At 37.6% G+C, this 20,382-nt stretch overlaps 2 protein-coding genes across 7 annotated transcripts; one reads left to right on the top strand and one right to left on the bottom strand.

Moving 5' to 3' along the window:
* Window positions 1-317: 317 nt before the first annotated feature.
* On the bottom strand, window positions 318-6,326 carry LOC137953246 (protein REVERSION-TO-ETHYLENE SENSITIVITY1-like). 6 transcript variants are annotated; one of them, XM_068800541.1, is made up of 4 exons: window positions 5,979-6,326; window positions 4,823-5,078; window positions 1,784-2,300; window positions 318-905 (listed from the first exon to the last, which is right to left on the bottom strand). In XM_068800541.1, the coding sequence occupies exons 3-4, from the start codon at window positions 2,192-2,194 to the stop codon at window positions 480-482; spliced, it is 837 nt and encodes a 278-aa protein (XP_068656642.1). In that variant the 5' UTR covers window positions 2,195-2,300; window positions 4,823-5,078; window positions 5,979-6,326; the 3' UTR covers window positions 318-479. The 6 variants fall into 6 exon arrangements, with proteins under 6 accessions (XP_068656642.1, XP_068656645.1, XP_068656643.1 ...); XM_068800544.1 differs by having other exon boundaries at window positions 1,784-2,211; XM_068800542.1 differs by having other exon boundaries at window positions 6,027-6,326.
* Window positions 6,327-11,793: 5,467 nt separating this feature from the next.
* LOC137953834 (uncharacterized) lies at window positions 11,794-20,022 on the top strand. Its single transcript, XM_068801348.1, has 6 exons — window positions 11,794-12,328; window positions 15,484-15,535; window positions 18,644-18,727; window positions 19,282-19,346; window positions 19,459-19,608; window positions 19,692-20,022. The coding sequence occupies exons 1-6, from the start codon at window positions 11,819-11,821 to the stop codon at window positions 19,749-19,751; spliced, it is 921 nt and encodes a 306-aa protein (XP_068657449.1). The 5' UTR covers window positions 11,794-11,818; the 3' UTR covers window positions 19,752-20,022.
* Window positions 20,023-20,382: the final 360 nt, after the last annotated feature.

Raw genomic sequence — 20,382 nt, 5'->3', positions numbered from 1 at the left:
AGTAAATCAAATTCTACCCAATAACTGAAACTTTATTTTCTTTACCAAAAGTTCAAGTTAAAAAAAAAAAAAAAAAAGACATGATATACTCCTCACCACTTTATATTCAAAGGTATATCAGTCTAGGCTGGAATGTTTAACTCTTTCCTTCAAAGAGAGAAACTCTGATTTTGGATTTCAGTTTCTCATGCACATAGTCATAGCTTGTTGTTCCAAACTTGAGATTTTTCTGTAACCTTAACCAATAATATAATTCTTAGAGAATCATTTTTTGTCAAAAACTAAACTAGCATTATCAGTCCCAATCACCTGAGATGTGTAAAACCAGTTCCTGGATTTTCAACATATTCCATACAGAATCCCTCTTACATAATAGGGGCAAATTTGCATGATTATGAATCTGTCTGCCATAGGCTAAACCATGAGTTTCTTACATCCAAGAATGAGATAGTGTTTTGCTGTCAATACTCAAATTCATGCTAGTCACATTCGATGAGATTCCTTACACAAAATGCCCCTAAAAGATACCAAACCACAAGAAGTAGAGAGAAAGAGGCTAAACCCAAACAAAATGCCCAACCAGCAACCCAAACACCGAAACAGAGAACTGCCATGAACGGAAAAAATGACCTCAGAACAGACATGTTGTCCACCCATCTACCTTTGACCAATATGAGTGCTGCCACTGTGATGATGTTCCACCCCATGGAGCCACCATAAGCAAGACGATTTAGGCAGTTAGCCAGAAAGGAGTGGCAGTTGCAAGTAAAGAGGTTATAGGATTTGTGCTGGTATTGACGCAGACTCATGTGTAATGCATCATCCCAAGAGATTGCTGTGCCCTTCTCAGCATGTCTGTATCCATGCTTGCACGTGTGACCAGCCAAATTTGGAGGAAAGCAACACTGCCCATTTTTCAAACAAACTCCTCACGTAATTTTCTCAAAAAGTGTTAGTAGGCTATTAATAATCAAAGGATATTGTTCAGATCTACACTCCAATTGGTAGATGGCCACCTAACTGGGTGAGAGTAGAGATTTTGGCCACTGGATAGGGAGGCCCTGATTGGATCTGTTCACTTGTCATCCCACAAGATCAAACAAGCAAACACCCAGTTCAATTGAGAATTACTGACACTAATGGTTTAATATGCCACAGGTAACAGTCATGACCTGTCCAGAAACCCCTGTGGCTTTTACTTTCAAAAACATAACAGGCAGAACTGTAGCAAGCTCCCCATGTTTAGCAATTTATGCTTTATTCGTCACATTTCCTATGAAATATTTGCAGAAATGAGACCTCGAACTGTAGCAAGCTCCCCATGTTTAGCAATTTATGCTTTATTCGTCACATTTCCTATGAAATATTTGCAGAAATGAGACCTCGCCTTTCTGTGGGAGGTACAAAGAAGCTCTTAGAAAGAGGCAGAAATCCCAGCCAGAAAGAATGTGGACATGCACACCTGAGACAATTAACTTTCCCCAAAAAGACATCTAATTGATTGCGATGTGTAAAAGAGAAAATAAATGAACCCAGTCAGAAGGCTTAAACCCCATCCAGTGGCTGCAAAAAGAACAAAGATAACTGCTGCAAATTTGATTGCTCTCCTATCATAGTACTAATAAATGAAACCGAAGCAGCCAATCTACATAGACTTTTCATTATTAGTAGTCAAGGTTGTAAAAAAAGAGATAGAGATGCTATTGCTGGTATTCCAGGAAAAAAAGAAATTTACATAAAACCAAACCTAATGCAGAAACTACTGCAGAAGTTTAAGATGTACCTGCTCTCTGTCAAGTTGAAGGTATCTTGCCACGGCTCCAAATGCAAAATTATCTATGTTCACAAAATTGGACGCTGAAAAGTCCAGAATGGTCCCATCTTCCCTGCATATTCCCACGTGACCGATAAAGGGTGCCAGCCATGAGACTACTGGAAGTGGAGTCCAAACAATACAGCAAGGGAACTTTGCCTTCCCGGGGTCTATTTCATCAAGAGGCCACAAATCAAGATGCATTCTCTCATCAGATACCCCAGCGTCACTTTCTTCAGCCACTTCCAGAAATCTCTTCTTTCTGGGATCATCCACTTGATCAACTGACCACAAACTTTGATGAATGTCATCACACATCTCATCTTCGGTAGTACCAGCCAGTCCTTTGAATTCCATCTGTGGAACTTGCACTAGAGGCATCTATTTCTGCAGGAAATCTGGTACACAAAAAACAACCCTCAAACTACGTCCTTATGAAGAATGTTTTCCCCAATCTGCTGGAGAATGAGAAAAAGAAATGCTATCCCTGCATGGAAACCACCTTAGTATTCAAGACTCTGAATATGATTGAAACCACCTTAGAATTCAAGACTCTGAATATGATTGAAACCATGAAATATGAACTGAAAAAAGCCAAATTTCTTTTCATTTTGCAATTGTTGATGGGAATAATCCCCACATAGGTTAAAAGTAAGGAATAATTCCAAGATTAGTAGTCACGAAAAGCCTCTTAACTTTGGCTAGTCATTTTATGATAGACCTGGATCCAACTTTAATAGGGATGAAGCACAATCTTAAGCAATCAATAGGGGTGGCTACAACACAAGGATAGCTTCAAATCTAAAGCAGATAAAGTAATGATTTTCATGAAAGTCCCAGCAGGGACAAACTTCTTATTCACTACTTCATCAATGTAATAAAAAATAAAACGGCATAAAAAAAATTAAAAGAAAACAATAAAAGCAACAATAACAATAATTTGTTTCATAAATATTAGGTGACTTATAACAAGTGCACTCAAAATATCATGTAAAATAAATGACATATACCGTTCCTCTGACTATGTTTCTACTTTCATAACACATTCTCACCTAATGTGAGGAAGCGGCTTGACACAGAAGGATTAGTTCAGATGTGTAGAATAAAGTTCTCTTATTTTGCTCACAATTAGCTGGACAAAGGAAAGACAAAATCAGCAAATAAGTTCATTTTCTGCCTAACTTGGCCCACTTTTTCTGCCTCGGTTATATGGGTCCGGGTCCCGAGTTTAATCCTATTTCTCCCACGACTCGGCTATATTGGTCAACATATTATTTGGTGCATATACTCGCATTGGATTAATTCATGGGTCCTTTTACAACGATTTTTATTATTTTGGTGCGTGTTATATGGGTCCAGGCCCATTTCAGTTGCAGCTATTGTGTCTCTTTGGATGAGACATTATTATTGAAGGACTTCTCAGTTACTGATTTTTTGGCAATTCTGATGGATGACGAAAGCCAATGTGGCCCCAAAATATTATCTTCCGGGCAATTACCAATTACATTGGCATTTATTACTCCTACCACTTGAGTGTTAGTGTCCCGAGTTGGGACACGGTGATAGAGGAGTTTTATTACACTTCTAAGCACTGCGTATAGACCCACCCACAGAAGATAGGAGTATGCCCTACATCCAGCGTGGGTTATGACTGGAGTATGGAGCGATGTCATACGGTTTGGAGTGATTTTATTCTCACTTATCTTATGCCAGTTGGGCCTCATGGAAAATACCACCAACATGAGGGGAGTGTTGGAAGATATGGAGGACTGCCATTTTATACGAGAAGATCTTATACACCATTTGCAGCAAGCTGGGAGTTCATGATGTTCTCTCACTCCCACCTTGAGGGGGAGTATTAGAAAATGGGCCCAAGCCCACATGACCAAGGAAGACCCACATATCCAAGTGTGTTGGAAGATGGGCCCAAGCCCATAAGATCAAGGAAGGCCCACACATCCAAGAGATGTAGAAGATGGGCTCAAGGCCCATAGATCAAGGAGAAGGCCCACATGCCCATACAATTATAGCAGGATGGTACATAAAGAGTCATCTCATAGAGATGGCATTGATGTAATTAGGTTAAAGTTCCAGGGTTATAATTGTAATATTTTAGGTTTATTAATTTATAAATTGAGCTTAGGGGAAGGGTTAGGATATCAAGTCCATAATGGGTGTCTCTATCTTTTTCTCCATGAGCTAAGTCTATGGAGTCCTGAAAATCAACAGGCAAATACACATCAACAATACAGTCTTTCTACTTCAAAGTGTGAACGGATGCTTCAAGTCCATATTCCTTTGGCTCAATGGCCACATGGGAGTGGGGTTGGGTTTAGTGTGCAGTCTTAGAGTTCAAGTCTCACTAGGGGTATTGGGCGTATGGTGTGCATGTGTAATCAACATTCAAATATATATATTAGATTTTTTATTTACTAATTATCTATTTATCCTTATTTAGTCTTTAATGAGAAAAACGACAAGAAACTTTTTGGTTGAAAAGCAAAATTATCCAAGTTCAAGAAATAATGAAGTTTGATACAACTCATCCAAATAGGATGGACGGTTGTGAAACAAATGGTAATTATGCATCACAGCTAGGTAGATCAATATTAAATGGCTTAGCAAGTAAAGAATTACTGTACAACAAGGAATGATGAAAATTAAAGGTTCAGGTTAAAACACAAATTTGATTATATGCTAAGATCATAAGTAAAATAAACTAAACCACAAAAAATTAAGCTAAACAACTACAAGCACATCTAACAAGATACTAGGATGGATTATTGTGAAACAAATGGTAATTATGCATCACAGCTAGGTAGATCAGTATTAAATGGCTTAGCAAGAAAAAAATTACTGTACAAACAGGAATGATGAAAATGAAAGGTTCAGGTTAAAACACCAAATTTATAATCTGCTAAGATCATAAGTAAAATAAACTATATCACAAAAAATCAAGCTAAACAAGTACAAGCACATCTAACAAGATACTAGACTAGAAGAAAATACCTCATACTTGAGAATCTTCCATCCAATAAGAGGTAGAAGGATTGGTTGGCTTGACAAGGGTTTAGGAATTATGGTGGACTACAAAGGTAAGAAATTAAAATTCCCAAGCCCGTCCCAAATTACTAAAACTACATAAGCACAGTTTCCAGGCTCCTCATTGAGCCAAATAGCCAAGTTTTCTCTTTTTCTTCTTTGAGTAAGCTTGAAACTCTTGATCCCCATCAAGAAGGTGGTCCTCCAATAAAACGTAACAACACTATAGAAGAAAACATGATAGAATCAGAAAAAAAACACTTCCTGCCAAATTAGGATACTAGATGGCAACCAACATATATATTCAACTCATAACTTAGATTAGGATATGATTTATCAGGTTGGCATTCCAAATACAAAATCACAACACAGAAATGGGACTCTAACTGAGTCATTACCAATTAACTTCCACACTAATTCAAGGTTTAAAAGGAGAGAAGACATTATCCAGGGAAGAAGCTGTCCTTCCTCATTAAAAAATAAAAAAATAAGGACAAAAAAATGTTGCCCTCCTACGGAAGGTGGTAAAGCCATGAAGCAGTGAAAGGAGAGTCATGATTTTCACTTCGAAGAACTTGGAGAACCAGGAGACTTGCTGATATTGAAGCAGCTAAATCTGACCCTGACATTGTTATTTCTCAGAGAAGTTCGCTTTTTGGTGTCTAGGCTTCAAACGATATACGCAAATTGTATAAAAGTACTTGCCCGAACAGATCCACATGCCACTCAGGGGAACATTCACTGATCAGATTCCATGATACAGTTAACCCTTTAGCAACTATATCTAGACATCCCACGTATGCTAAAGAAGGATCTGAGGATAGCAACAGCAGTCAAAAAAAAAAAAAAAAATTGAAATTGCGAACTTACTAGCACATATAGCTCGACATGAACCAAACAAAAAGGATAAGAGAACCAACAAAGTGTTAGGTTTCTGATATGTATTAGAAATGGTAGATATAAACATGACAAATGGAAATGGTTTTTATGAAAGGAATAATAATAATTTACCGCACAGCAATTCCAGAGCATAAAAAAATGAAAAGAGAGCTTAATTAAGTCCACAAGGAAGGAAATCGAATCCAATAACAACAACCATATTGGGTCTTGTTCAGATACTAACGTTCAATAGATCATTCAACATCCAAACTTCTCGAAAGACCCTCTCTACCTCAAGACTTTATCTGACACCGCTCTTCCTCAGTTCAACATCTTCCTTAGGTATTTGGACAGAAAGCGAACGAACCGTATTGCTTCCCCTTGAGATGCATCCACATACAGAGAGGAGAGAAATTCTCAAAAATCGAACTGTATTGTTGCCTCTTTTGATGCATCCACATTAAGAGATAACAAAGACAGATATCTTCTGATTGACAGAGGCATAGATCATAGAAACAGAGGGGGAAAAAAGTCTCCACACGGAATGGAAGGGGGGGAACGAAGTACAGAGAAAAGTGGGTGGGAATGCCTCCCTTTTTCATAATTCCATGAATTTGGACATTGAAAGGCCGAGTGCGCCTTCGTCGTTGAGTAACTAAGTACCCTCCACAAATGGCTGAATGACACATGTCCTGTAAGGTTTGTTTTTTGGATATAAAGCACGTGTTCAATAAAGCTGAAGGTATGTTCATAATTTAGTTCAAGGCATGGTATCATAGTTGTTTTACAACCTCCTCTCTATTGTCTTCTAAGGGGGGAGGTATCCACTAAAGTTTTGAACGAAAGGGTAGAGGGTCTTCTCACTCAAACTTATGAAAATTCAAGTTGAATCAATCAAGTTAGATTCGAACTCGCCAATCCGGTGGTAAGATTTGTTGCAATACAGAGTGGCCAGAACAAAAGAGTCGAGTCCTACCCTTCAACTTGGCTCACCCAATCTCAAATCCAATTTGACTTGCCTAAGTCGGAAACTTATAGGGGCCACTTCTACAACTCCTAAAGGGCCCAAACAAAGGAGGAAATGGACCAAAGAATTGTTATAGAGGTCTAGACTAGAAAATATCATAAAAACGTTGTTTTAAAAGCTAACAATTTGTTGGAAGTTATATGACACTTTTTGACATTGAATTTGATTGAATTAATATATTATTATTCATTAGCATATGTGACACTAGGGGTGGCATCGAGCCGAGCCCGAACCTGCCCATATTCGAGTCGAGCCTCGTCTTGAACCTAAAATTGTTATCGAACTCGAGCCCAAAAATTTTAACCGAGTTCGAGCTTCAACATACATTTAAAACTCTTCAAAAATATATATATCAAATAAATTGTATATAAAATTATGCATACATTTTACATAAAATTGGGCATAACCTACATCTATAATAAATGTATAAGATTGGGCATGACCTCTACTTAAAATTAAGCATAATCTATATATATAATACCTGTATAAAATTTGGCATAATTTATATACATAATACCTGCATAAACATTCCATAAAATTGTCTATACATTCCATAAACACTCCATGAAATTGTTTATACACTCCATAAAATGGTCTAAACACTCCATACACTACATAACATTATGAATAAACTCCATACAATAATCAAACATAACAAAATTAAATGAAATATCACTATCAATTTACAATCACCCAAATAAAAACTATAAATTCATTATAAATTTACAAACTATAAAATTGTAATCAAGCTCAAGCCTAGTAATTTTAACCGAGTTCGAGTTTGAGCTCGAGCTCTAGCTGAGTTTGAGGTTAACCTACATTTAATACTCTACATAAAATATATGTCAAATAAATTATGTATAAAATTATGCATACATTTTTTAAAAAAGAATGATAGGGGAGGTTCGGGATTGAATCTCAGTAATAGATTAGAACCCACCAATAATAATCTTTTTTACCTCAAATGTTGTCTAGCTTATTTTGTTATTTTTGAATCTGGCCATAAATTTACTATGGCCTCCTTGGTGCCCTAATTGAAAATTTATATTCTAGGAAAAACTAGAAATGTTTTTCCTAGGATACACATTTTCAAAAAAAAACCTTTAAATAAAATCCTATTACTATTAGAGACTTGCTAGAAAATTACTAGAAATATTTTAAAACTTTCTTAGGAAAGTTAAATGGACCTCTTATTGCCACTTTTAGGAAAATAAATAAAAATTAATAATCAATCTAATATAGTACTAGGGGTGGCTTCGAATCGAGCCGGTTCGCGAGCCGGCTCGGTATCGGCTCGGTTCGATTCGTCATTTATCAAGCTCGAGCACCGAAATCGGCTCGTTTACCTTAACGAGTCGAGCTCGACCGAAGCTAGGTTCGGTTTGTCAGCTCGCGAGCCGGCTCAAAATGAGTCGGATTAGTATGAATCGGTAACGGGATCGCGAGCAAGCGGGGGAGCGGGAGCGAGAGCGAGGGTGGAAAAAAAATTTCTTCCCCCCTTGTCACTGCCAACCCCTCCCATCGGTTGTTGTCGCTGCCTCTACCGCCGTCGTAGCTGTTCGCCGGCGTCTATACCACCGTCGCAATTGCTTGTCGGCTGCCTCTGTGGTCGTCCGTTCGATTTCTTCCTCTCCTCGCCGTCGCCTCTGCTTCCGTCACCGCCACTTCCGTCGCCACCGACTCAGTCATGGCCGTCATCCCCAACGATAGGTCCTCCCCGGCGCCCTAACCCCCTTCCCTCCGCATCGTCTCGGGGGAAAACCAGAACATGGGAGAAATAATCTCCCCCTTCCTTGCAAGAAGATGTCGCACGTGCGAGATCATAAAAAAAAAAAAAAAAATTCCTCTGGAAAAAATTAAAAATAAATTTTATAGAAATAATTTTCTATAAACTATTAGTGTCTCATGTTTTTTTAAATATTTTTCTAATTGAAATTTTTTATTAAAAATCATATAATTTTCTAAGTAAGATTTTTCGTACCAAGATGGGGTAAAAAACTGTATAGAAAATTTTTGAATAAGTATTTAACAGTTGATGTTGTAATACTTTTAGCATGAAGCAATTTTCATTGCAATTTTTTGTTTGATATTTTATTTAATTAAAAATTTATCGATAAGTATAATAATATATTAGATTGATTATTAATTTTTATTTATTTCCCTAGAAGAGACAATAAAAGGTCCATATAACTTTCCTAAGAAAATTTTAAAATATTTCCTGTAATTTTCTAATAAGTCACTAATAGTAATAAGATTTTATTTAAAGGTTTTTTTGGGAATATGTATCATAGGAAAAATATTTTTAGTTTTTCCTATAATATAAATTTTTATCTAGGGCACTAAGGAGATTATGGCCTCATTCAAAAATTACAAAACAAGCTAGACAACAATTGGAGTAAAAAATATTAATATTGGTGCATTTTAATCCATTATTGAAATTCAATCCTGAACCTCCCCTATCATTATATTTTTTAAAAATGTATGCATAATTTTATATATAATTTATTCAAATCCACCCCTACGTGCGAGATCATAAACAAGGAAAAAAAAACTCTTTGTCCCTTCCTCATGACTCTTAAATAAATTGAAAAGATATTTTAGTAGAAATACGTTTCTAGAGACTATTAGTGGTTTTGTCAATAAATGTTGAAAAGACATTTTTAATAGAAATATAGGGACCATTAGTGCCTCATATTTTTTCAAAATATTTTTCTAATTATAAATTATTTTTAAAAAATCATATAATTTTCCAAGTAAGATTTTCTTGCCAAGATGAGTTAGAAAACCATATAGAAAAATTTTGAATAAGTATTTGATAGTTGATGATATAATACTTTGAACATGAGGCAATTTTCATAGCAATTTTGTGTTTGACATTTTATGTGATTAAAAATTTATCGATAAGTATAATAATATATTAGATTAATTATTAATTTTTATTTATTTCCTTAGAAAAGGCAATAAGAGGTCCATTTAACGTTCCAAAGAAAAATTTAAAATATTTCTTGTAATTTTCTAGTAAGTCTGTAATAGTAATAGGATTTTATTTAAAGGATTTATAGTTTTTATTTGGGTGATTGTAAATTGATAGTGATATTTTATTTAATTTTATTGTGTTTGATTATTGTATGGAGTTTATTTATAATGTTATGCAGTGTATGGAGTGTATAAACAATTTCATGAAGTGTTTATGGAATGTATAGACAATTTTATGGAGTGTTTATGCAGGTATTATGTATATTGATTATGCCCAATTTTAAGTAGAGGTCATGCCGAATTTTATACAAGTATTATATATATAGATTATGCTCAATTTTAAGTAAAGGTTATGCCCAAATACACATATTATATATATAAGTTATGCCCAATTTTATGTAAAATGTATGCATAATTTTATATACATTTTATTCGATATATATTTTTTGAAAAATTTTAAATATATGTTGAGGCTCGAGCTCGGCTCGAACTCGTTGGGCTCGAGCTCGATAACAATTTTAGGCTCGAGACGAGGCTCGGCTCGAAGCGAGGCTCGAAATATTTAAACCAAGCTCGACTCGAACATAAGCAGGTCCGGGCTCGGCTCGGCTCGATGCCACCCCTATATAGTACTATACTTATCGATAAATTTTTAATCAAATAAAATGTCAAACACAAAATTGCTATGAAAATTGCCTCATACTAAAAGTATTATAGCACTAACTGTCAAATACTTATTCAAAATTTTTCTATACGGTTTTCTAGCCCATCTTGGCAAGAAAATCTTACTTAGAAAATTTATGATTTTTTAATAAAAATTTCTAATTAGAAAAATATTTTCAAAAAATATGAGGCACTAATGGTCCCTATATTTCTACTAAAAATGTCTTTTCAACATTTATTGAAAAAACCACTAATGATATCTAGAAATGTATTTATACTAAAATGTCTTTTTTCAATTTCTTGAAGAGCGACGAGGAAGGGACAAAAGAGTTTTTTTTTTTACTTGTTTATGATCTCACACGTGCGAAATTGTCAGTTTAGATCTCACACGTGCGAAATCGTCCGTTAGATCTCACACGTGAGGTATCGAGGAGCAAAATTATTTCTCCGTCGTCGATTATCAGTCTGGTTTTTCGCCGAGATGACGCAGAGCGAAGGTGTGGTACCATCGAGGACCTGTCGTTGGCTACGGAGGCGGTGGCGATGGCAACGGTAACATAGGAGGAGAAGAAATCAAAGGAAGAGGAAGAAATTGGAGGGAAGGGGATGTAGTGGCCGGCGAGGAGTTGTCGACCACGACAGAGGTGGACGGGAGGGGCTCGGCGTCCTCCTGCTCCCCCCTCTCCCCGGCTCTTGCTCCCTATCCCGATCCCACGACTTACCCGTTAACGAGCTGGCTCGTGAACTTTCGAGCCAAACCTTGATTCGGTTGAGTTCGGCTCGTTAACTCAAATGAGCCAATTTCGGATCTCGAGTTCGAGAGATACCGAATCAAACCGAGTCGGTACTGAGCCGAACTACAACCGCTCGTGAACCAACTCGGTTCGAAGCCACCCCTATGTGACACCATTTACAAAACTTGTATTTTCCTTTAAAACTTGAGTACTATGTTATATGGTAGTAAAATACAATGTCATAAACTATTTTGAAACTATGTTACAAGTAATCGATTTAGTAAAAAAAGGGTCCCCGATCATTCCAATAAATTAACAATGCCTCCAACAATTTTTTTTTCCAGTAGTTCCCTAAAAAAGATTATCAAGGGTATTTTATTATGTAGTGGTTCTCCACAACCAAATTGAAAAAAAAAAAAGTGTTTCTTTGTTCATCCATATATATGAAGCCTTATATATAACTCATGCAAAACTATATTAATCACTATAAAGGTATTATCTTTAGTGGTAATAAAGTACTATCTAATTAATGTAATAATTTGAAAGTTAGTATAAGTTCAGTAATATTCTAATAAGTTCATCTTTAAGCGGTAAAAATAACAGCCACTCCATTTTGATGCAAAACCGAGAATCAAACACAGCAAACAAAGGAACTCCAAAACAGACGAGAAATCAAATCGACTCATGGAGGAAGAGAAAGCTGCCGCATACTACGATGAGCTCACACGCAGAGGTGAAGGCGCTGCTAAATTCAAACAGGGCCTCGGGTTTTCCTCTTCGCATTCCTCCGATGCCAACCCTCCCAAAAGCTCTAAATCTTCCTCCTTTCTCAGTAGTTTCGTCCGAGCGTCTAACCCCGAAACGGAATCGGATATCCTGAGAGAAACTCAGCTGAAGAATGTAAAGGACAAACTGAAGAGTAAAAGTCACAGTTCCACCATCAGTTCCTCCCGTTATACAGATGGCTCGTCCAGAAGCTCTTATGGTGATCATGATTCGAGACGGAGGCGGGAGCCCCGCGACAGAGAAAAAGAGCATCGATCTGAATTGTATGGCAGAAGAACGCGTGAAAGGAGAAGGGGAAGAAGTAGAAGCAGGAGTAGAAGCTTGTCTCCTAGGTCAAGAAGACCTGAGAAAAGAGACAAGAGTGGTCAGATTGATTATTCGCGGCTTATTGAAGGCTACGACAACATGGTGAGTTCTCAATGCTTCTTTTACTTGTATTTCCGAAGAGAATTTTATTCTTCTAGCTAAGAAAGAACTAGGTAAAAAAATGTTTATTTATATAAATCCTTCAAAGGTGTGATTACAGTAATTAGCGTTTGCCAAGCAGGCTTGCATATTATGGTTGTGTACTTTATGTGATGGGTAAGTTTTTGGGATAGAGATAAAACTCCCATCGTCTTTGTTATCTTCTGAGCTTGAGTTTTTTTATCCGCGTCTGACATAATTCGAGAATGTTGGAAGGTATGTGGTCGGGTCTCGAGGACAGAAGAGATAGTGGTGAAGGTATTTTTAGATAATTTAGCAGTCAAAGGGAAATATGGAAAGCTTATGCAATTTGAGAACCATTTTCCTTTTACTCCTCCTTGACAAATTCCTGAATAAATTTCATGGCCAATCATCAGTTAATACACCAATTCCAATGATGGATCACGAATAGAAGCCAAGGAGAAGTAAAAATGGAAGAACAAATGTTTACTATGAGTCGAATTTGATTGTTTTGGATCAATTTCAGCTAATGAATAGTTGAGTTAGGCATTCTCCAAAAGAAAAAAAAGAAAGAGTTAGGCCCTCTATGGGCTGTTCTCCAAAAATGTGCAGTTATCTTGGATAAAAAGTTGCATGTCCTGTGAATTATTCTTAGTTCTTCTCATTGGGCCCACAGTTTCTTCAAAAGTTAATAGGGAATTCGTCAAGGTGACCCGTCTCCCATGCTTTTCGGACTCACTGGTGAGGGTCTTCCTCTTGCACTCTTTCTTACTGCTAGACAAAATTCTTGGCTTCACTTAATTGCTGACTTTGGTAAATTGTATCTTCCTTTCCTACAATTTGTGGATGATACATTGTGTTTTTGTGAGACTAGTATGGAGCAAATCATAAGCCTTAAAGCCCTACTCCCCCTTTGTGAAATCATGTCTGGCCAAAAAATATCCTATCTAAGGTTCTCAACACAAGTCATCTACTTGGTTGCAAAACTCCCAATTTCAACCAGCAGTCAATTGTTTAAGACCCTTTGGAGACATATTCTTGATGAATTTGATAAGAGGCTATCAGCATGAAAAGGGAAACTGTTATATAGAGATGGGTGCCTCACACTTGTCATGTCAACTCTTGCTGGTATACCCTATTTCTTTCAATACTTAAATGCCTGGTTAGTATGGCTAACAAAATTGAGGGCATGAAATGTCGTATTCTTCAGAGCAGATCCTCAGACAGTCCTAAATACCACCTTGTAAAGTGAAGAATGTTTATTTACCTAAGAATATGGGCAGATTGGGCATTAGAAAGTTCCATTGATGGTTTCTACTATCTATCATTTTCTACAAATATAAACTATCTGCAGGGCTCCCTCTGGACACTTCGGCCTCCAAGTTATGGAAGCTACTTGGCCATCCCAAGGCCTTATTTTTCTGCTGGTGTGCATTGAAAATAGAAACCTAACCGCTGACAACTTGGATAGGAGGGTAACCACAGTAATTAACACACTTGGCAGATTTTGTAACAGTGCAGAAGAAGCAGTAGATCATCTACTCATCCTCTGCCCCTTCTCCCACAAAATCTGGTGCCATATCTCTTCAACATCAGCAATTATCCTAACTCCTTGAGAGATCTCATCGAATGTGCCTTTACCCCCCTCCCTCACTTTTGAAACCTGCACTGGCGCACCCTGTTCACCATCACTCCTTGGCACATTTGGAATGAAGGAACAGCAGAATCTTTTCCCACAAAACAGCCTACTACAATGCAGTCATGGACAAGATCACAAGATTAACCCTCTCATGAAATAGTACCAAAAAGGAATTCTATGACATTGAGGGTTCCTACATTCATCAAAACTTGGCTGCTGTTATCTCTCATTCTAACTAATAAGGAAGACTTATAATTAAAGACTTTCCTATAGAAAACTCTCCTAATTGAGGATATTGACAAACTTGCCTACTACCGAAGTTAGATAGTTTCTGATTTTCTTCAAATAGAAAAAAACTAAATTGGAGCACTTCCCAAAATAACAACTTTTCAAAAATAGAAAAAATATGCTGTTGTCTTTCAATCTTCTTGTTTTATGCTTTTCATCCTTCTTTCATAAACCTTCAATTTTATAGGTTAGTGCTGTCTTCCTAATATACAGTGGAATTTTCAACATTGGAGCCATACACTTCATCAGGCTCCAATCCCATCCCAAGCACCAAGTAGGTGCTCTCCTCACCTGAAAGACCTGTCAGGTAAGATTGTCCAGATATGGGTCAACCTATCTGGGTTTTCCATATTTTCTGACATCTGAGTTATTCACTGGTGAAAAATCCTGTTTCACCACCATTTAAATTGGTCCAATTGCTGTGCTGTGTTGGATTTCCAAACCTTAATGGTCATAATCTCTCCACTTTTTTTTTTTTTTTAAAAAGATGTATGTGTATTAACAAGAGAAATTACAGAAAAAGGAGCATATCCCCGAAAGCCAGCAATTGTAGGGTAGCTCCCTGCTTAGCAAGCACATCAGCTACCGAATTTACGGATCTCGGAATGTGAGACCAAATACAAGATAAAACTGAAGTAATTTCAATAATCTCCCGAAAAGTGTCCCAATGGCGCCAAAGGGGGAGGGGATGCACATTCGCACCATCCAATGACCACCTTTGAGTCCCCGTCAATATGAAGTGGACCGATGCACTTATCTCTGAAAACGCGGAGCCCGTTGAGAAGGCCATGAAGCTCCGCAGACGTAGAGTCGGCGATTCCTAAAGGGCCGGCATATGAGAAAAGCTGGTTTCCTGAACGATCCAAAATAACCCCTCCGAATCCAGAGATCCTGGGATTTCCAAGAGAAGAGCCATCAAAGTTCAACATAATAATCTCTCCACTTGCTGTCCTACCTTTTTATTAAACTCAAATGTCTGTATAAACTTAACAGTTTCACTGTTGACCTACTTTCTTTCCCGTTAATTTGAAATATGCATCTTTAGCTGTACGTTTATTTCTTCTACCAGAATCAGATGGTAATTAATCTCTCTTTCTCTCTTTCTCTCTCTCTCCCCTCAAAAGAATTTTCTTCTCCATTTTTGCCTCCAGTTTTCTTGTGTTGTAGCGACTACTGTTACCTGATAACAACTGTTTATTTATATGAACAGTCACCTGCTGAAAGGGTTAAAGCCAAGATGAAATTCCAGCTATCTGAAACCGGTACTCCATTTTTCTTTTTCTTTTTTTAAATTTCTCCTTTTTCTTTTATCATGAGATTCCTCTTGCATTGTAACTTGTCCTTTTGACAATTACTTTAGCCAATATACTAACCATGTTTTCTTTCTTATAATCCTCGTACTGCTTGATGTGGTTAGGATGTCTTAACATTGCATTCTTCTCGCAATAACACAGTAAAAAGGAAAAGTAATGCTTTAAGACCTTTGATGCTGCTTAATTTTAGGAAAAGTGTGTGCACTGCACTGGCATTAAGATACAAAATACATACCTAATGGATATGAGAGGATTTCTTGCACTGTGGAAACACCAGAATGAAATAAACCGGAGCTGCCGGATAAGTCTATCTCTACTTAAAATTTGAACTATTGAGTTTATTTTAACTTCCAATGACTGTGTCATAGAAGTGGAACAATATGAATCTAACTTCTCATGGCATGAGATCTAGTCAACTGTTTTGGTGTCCTTTATCCTCAAATCTGTTTTTAGTCACAGTAAGGATTTCCCTTTGGTCGTTTGTTTGCACATGTAGAATCTTAGCTTTAGGTAGGTCTTTTCTATCTGTTCAAATAGGTGGCTGTCAGCATGGTCAGAAGGGTAAGTGGTAGCAGGGGTGCGGTTTAAATGGGCCCTGGTTTGAATTTGATTTGAATGAAAAGTAAGGAGATAGGTGGATGAGTTGCTAGTTTTCGATTCTGGTGATGGTGAGGGTGAAGTGGTTGACAGGTGTTTTGGTGAGTTTGAGGTCATTTATCTTGGAAGCGTTTGGAGACTGCAGAAAGGGTTTGGTGCTGGGTTACAAAGCAGGGAAGGCTGGTGAGGCGTCATTGGTAAGGTGTGTTTTAGAGGTGTTAGTAGGAGAAAGGCTTTGAAGGCAATCCATGAAAGTGTTCCAGCCGATGCCAGAGGATGTTGATTGAGGGATGTTGAACCCTTGCCATTATAGCATCAGGCCAGCATTGGGTGCATTCCCAGGTTTGTTTGTATTTAAAGACTGAGAAGTAGAAGATGAGTTGTCCAGTCTAGAGCTCCCTGGTTTTATTTCTGGAATGCTGATCCTTTGTGATCTGATCAAATTGCTTGAAGAAGGAAGCGCAGGCAACATCGGGGATTGTAATAGAGATCCGAGTTACCAGCCCGAAGCGAAAATGAAGCTTTCTGATAGAGACACCTGCGTTATCGTAGCTGAAGGAATGACATTGGTGTTGGCGCTCCTACAGATCATTGTGCCGGAGAAGTTCTTCTCCTCTTTGCTCCGAACGAGTTACCAGTCTTTGTCTTCCATTGCTGTTGTGGTGGCGTTGAGGTAGTTTGGCCGAGGTCCACCATGCGTAGTGAGGTTGGATCCTTGATAAGCTGAGTGAGGTTGTTGTGATTCGTGGTCGTTTGCGACACGCTTGTGAACATCAGGGGAGATGTATGAACTCCTTCGATCAGTTCCTGGTCTCTCTGGCAATGCTCGCCAGCACTCCTCTGTGCATTTTTAGTTTCCCTCTCACTCTGATTCAGTTTCTCTCTTGTAGGATCCGACAATCGCCCTTGCGATCACCATCTCCCTCTTTTCCCTCCTCTGGCTCTCGCTTTCATCACAATAAGTCAAGCTGTCTGCGTTAACATATCGGTCCGTGATCTTAGAAACGGATAATAAACAAACTGGAAACTTGGGAAGATACAACACAGATGATAATAGAATTGGCCTGAACTCCCTTTTCATAAATACTAGAGGATGACCCATTTGCTAGAGTGGCATGAGAAAGAGTTGACAAAAGAGTAAAAGATGAGAACTTGGACGAGTTGCCTGTTGTTTATCTTAACACCTGACATATGTGCAAAGTTGTAGAGTTAATGACACATTTGACCTGCATGAGCAATATCGAAAGCAGACATACTTGTCTGTGCTAAAGTAGCAGCTTTTGAGGTAGAAAGATGAGCATGTGCATTTGATGGAGTAGCAAACACTGTTTCCAATCACAGCATGAACTGTATCATTTCTTTCTCTATACTCAGGGCTGTTTCACCATCATTGGTAACAATGGATCCACTTATTTGTGGAGTGTCCTGCTTTGCTCATGTTGGTTTACAAGATTTATCTCAGTACCTGTCAAGAGTAGTTACGAGTGTGCCCATAGTGGATACACTTTCAATCATGATGCCATGAACTCGAGGTCCAGCCTCTCATCCTCTACTTTTTCTGCCCTCATACCCCCTAGAGACCTGTGCAGAGTTGGCATTCAAGGCTGAAGCATCTGTCTTTCTTGTTGTCTTAACAACTGATGGAGCAACATGCTCTAGCAACAACACACTAGCTCATGTGTCCTCAAACGAAGGATTACCTTTGTTAGCTAACAGATTAGCTCATGTTGATTCATGATTTGGATCACGCATGTAGGAATTCAAGCTACTCGTAGCTATTCCCATTGTCTACTAGTTTCCTTCTCATTCTAGTAATTGGTTGGTAAAACCTAATCTCCTGGCAGATTACATCCATCTCATCCATGAACTCAGTAATTGGTTTATTTCCTTTTTGAATAGAGAAGAATTTAGAGTATAATGTATATATTCTAGACAGTTTTCTATCCTAAGAGAACCTTTTAAATAGAGAATCCTAAATCTCTTAGGCTGTTTCTTAAAACAACACCTGATTGTCCCTAGATGATTCCATACTAATCACTGACCAGGTTAAAACCAATTTTTCATAGATGACTCCATACTATTCATTAACCAGGTCATAACCAATGCATTTTTTTTCATCCACTTGGCTTAAGAGTGGAATAACAAGCTGTTGCATATCAGAAAGAGCAGCAGTTAAGGATTGAGTTTGACCCCTATGACCTATTTATATTAACTGAAAAAAAAAGTACAAAACAAGGGAGTATGCCCCTCTCTCTCAGTTACTGTGAATAATTGATATTTTTAAAGAACTATCCTTAAAGCTAGGAACACAAACAAAAAAATAGCACTCCTTTGAGAGAGATAATGACTAAAATAACCTGGTGAAAAAGACCAAAGTACCCCTACTACAATATTTAACAGTCATAAAAAAAAAAAATTCTTCAATGTGCAATTAACTGTTTTTGGTCTTATTTTTTACAGCTTCAAAGGATAAAGTTAAGAGCACAGGATGGGAACGTTTTGAGTTCAACAAGGAAGCCCCATTAGATGATGAAGAAATTGAAGGTTAACTATGCTGGTAGCCCAAAATATATTGAATTCCTTTTTATGATGATTGGATGCCAAAAGTTTTATATCTGTTGATGGATATATTTCACCTTTCTGTTGAGTCATATTCCTTTGAAGTGTTTTTGTCTCCTGAGGCTAGCATTTCTTCAAAAATTATCTTCGGTTCTTAGGAGGCTGCTTAGTATTGTGCTCTCTACATTCATTCGAGCATATCTATTCTTACCTTATACATAAGGCTCGGAGTTTCTCATTCTGTCATGCAAGTCTTTTAGTTTTCTCATTCTGTCCATGCATCTACTGCCATCAGTGCTGGTCTTTTCAGCTGGGTGTACACATTGTTTTCTAGATTCTAAGTCCCTTTCATTGTAAGACCAGAGATTATGAATTTCCAACTGTTCATGGTGGCCGGATTAGCCAACATGTCAAACCACATTATGATATTGAATGAGTCTATGTAAATATCATTTTTCGGTGACCCAGTATCAAATGTGCTCCCTAGTTACTGAGTTGCCAACCGTTGTTATTAACATCCATATTTTCCAATACTACAGTTGCAGAAGATGATGCAAAGTTAGTGAAGGGTATGGAACAGGGTTTCCGGTTTTCTGCTGTGGAGGTAGCTTAGCTTTTGTAGTCTTTTTTTTTTTTTTTTTTTTTTTTTTTCAGATCGGATTTTCAGAAAGTTATACTGGCCTGCCTAAGTGAACTTGTGTTTGATTATTATGAAGGCAAAACGAGAAGCTGAAAGTGAGGCCGCTCATGATCGTGCCATGTTTGGAATTCCAACAGTTTCTTCTGGAGGTAGAGAGAATGAATGTGCAGAGGAGTGCGCCACTGAAAACCACTCCAATTCCGCCATGAATCTCATGAGTGAGAAGGTCCAGTATTTTACCATGTGACACAGAAATGTTTCCTTGTTGCTGAATTGACTGAGTTATTCATGTTTTGTACTTTGTTTTAGGTGTTGGCAAGGCAGCAAGGTTCATGGCGCAATCATGCACGGACAAGTCAAAATGGATAAGATGCCTAACTGTAAGCTCATAGACCACAAGGAATGCAAAGCCACCACATTGTAATTCTGTACTTAATTGTTCTGATGAGGGAGCAAAGTACAGTGTATAGTAGTAGCCATGACTGCGTGTTCCTTGACAGGAAGAGCAATTGTTAGGTTAAGGGGAGTTTGGGTGCAACCCTTTTCTTCTGGCAGCTTGGAATTGTGCCTATTCTCATATCTTTTGTCTTCTGTCAGCTTGAATTCATAAATTTGAAAGTATAGAATGAAATTTTTTCAAGATCTAAGCTACAGCAATGTGTTTTAGGCCATTAGCACTTACCTGAGCTAGGGCTGTAAAGTTTCTAGAGACATTAGGAAAAGCTGTCATTTCAATTCCTGTGCATGACCGTAAGTTCCATGGACGGTTAAAAGATGGGCATAAACTTGAGAAGGAAGAGAAAAGATTAACACTAAATGGGTATAATTAACCGCCAAAATAATCGATTTTTGAACATGCAAAATCTTTGAAAATTTCACTACTATTTCACAGTCATAAAATGGATAGCTTCCGTTTTTTTTCTATGGAATGGAGACAAAATCATGTTGCTTAATAAAAATGAGCATCCGTACTCAAAGTGGCATTTTTTGCTTATAAAAA

This window comes from Aristolochia californica, unplaced genomic scaffold (genome assembly GCF_029961685.1).
Source record: "Aristolochia californica isolate CCGP_79_NKW_82.1479 unplaced genomic scaffold, dmAriCali1.0.hap1 SCAF_16, whole genome shotgun sequence".
In the NCBI taxonomy this organism is placed as follows: domain Eukaryota; kingdom Viridiplantae; phylum Streptophyta; class Magnoliopsida; order Piperales; family Aristolochiaceae; genus Aristolochia; species Aristolochia californica.
Note: the sequence above shows the minus strand (reverse complement) of the source record. Positions and strands in the feature narration are given on the sequence as shown.

Excerpts from the sequence above, each read along its gene's own strand:
- LOC137953246 (XM_068800541.1), bottom strand. The coding sequence starts at position 2,194 with ATGCCTCTAGTGCAAGTTCCACAGATGGAATTCAAAGGACTGGCTGGT. Across the intron at positions 906-1,783 it reads TTCAACTTGACAGAGAGCAG|TGTTGCTTTCCTCCAAATTT; the intron begins GTACATCTTAAA and ends AAAAATGGGCAG.
- LOC137953834 (XM_068801348.1), top strand. The coding sequence starts at position 11,819 with ATGGAGGAAGAGAAAGCTGCCGCATACTACGATGAGCTCACACGCAGA. Across the intron at positions 19,347-19,458 it reads TCCGGTTTTCTGCTGTGGAG|GCAAAACGAGAAGCTGAAAG; the intron begins GTAGCTTAGCTT and ends ATTATTATGAAG. Across the intron at positions 19,609-19,691 it reads TGAATCTCATGAGTGAGAAG|GTGTTGGCAAGGCAGCAAGG; the intron begins GTCCAGTATTTT and ends ACTTTGTTTTAG.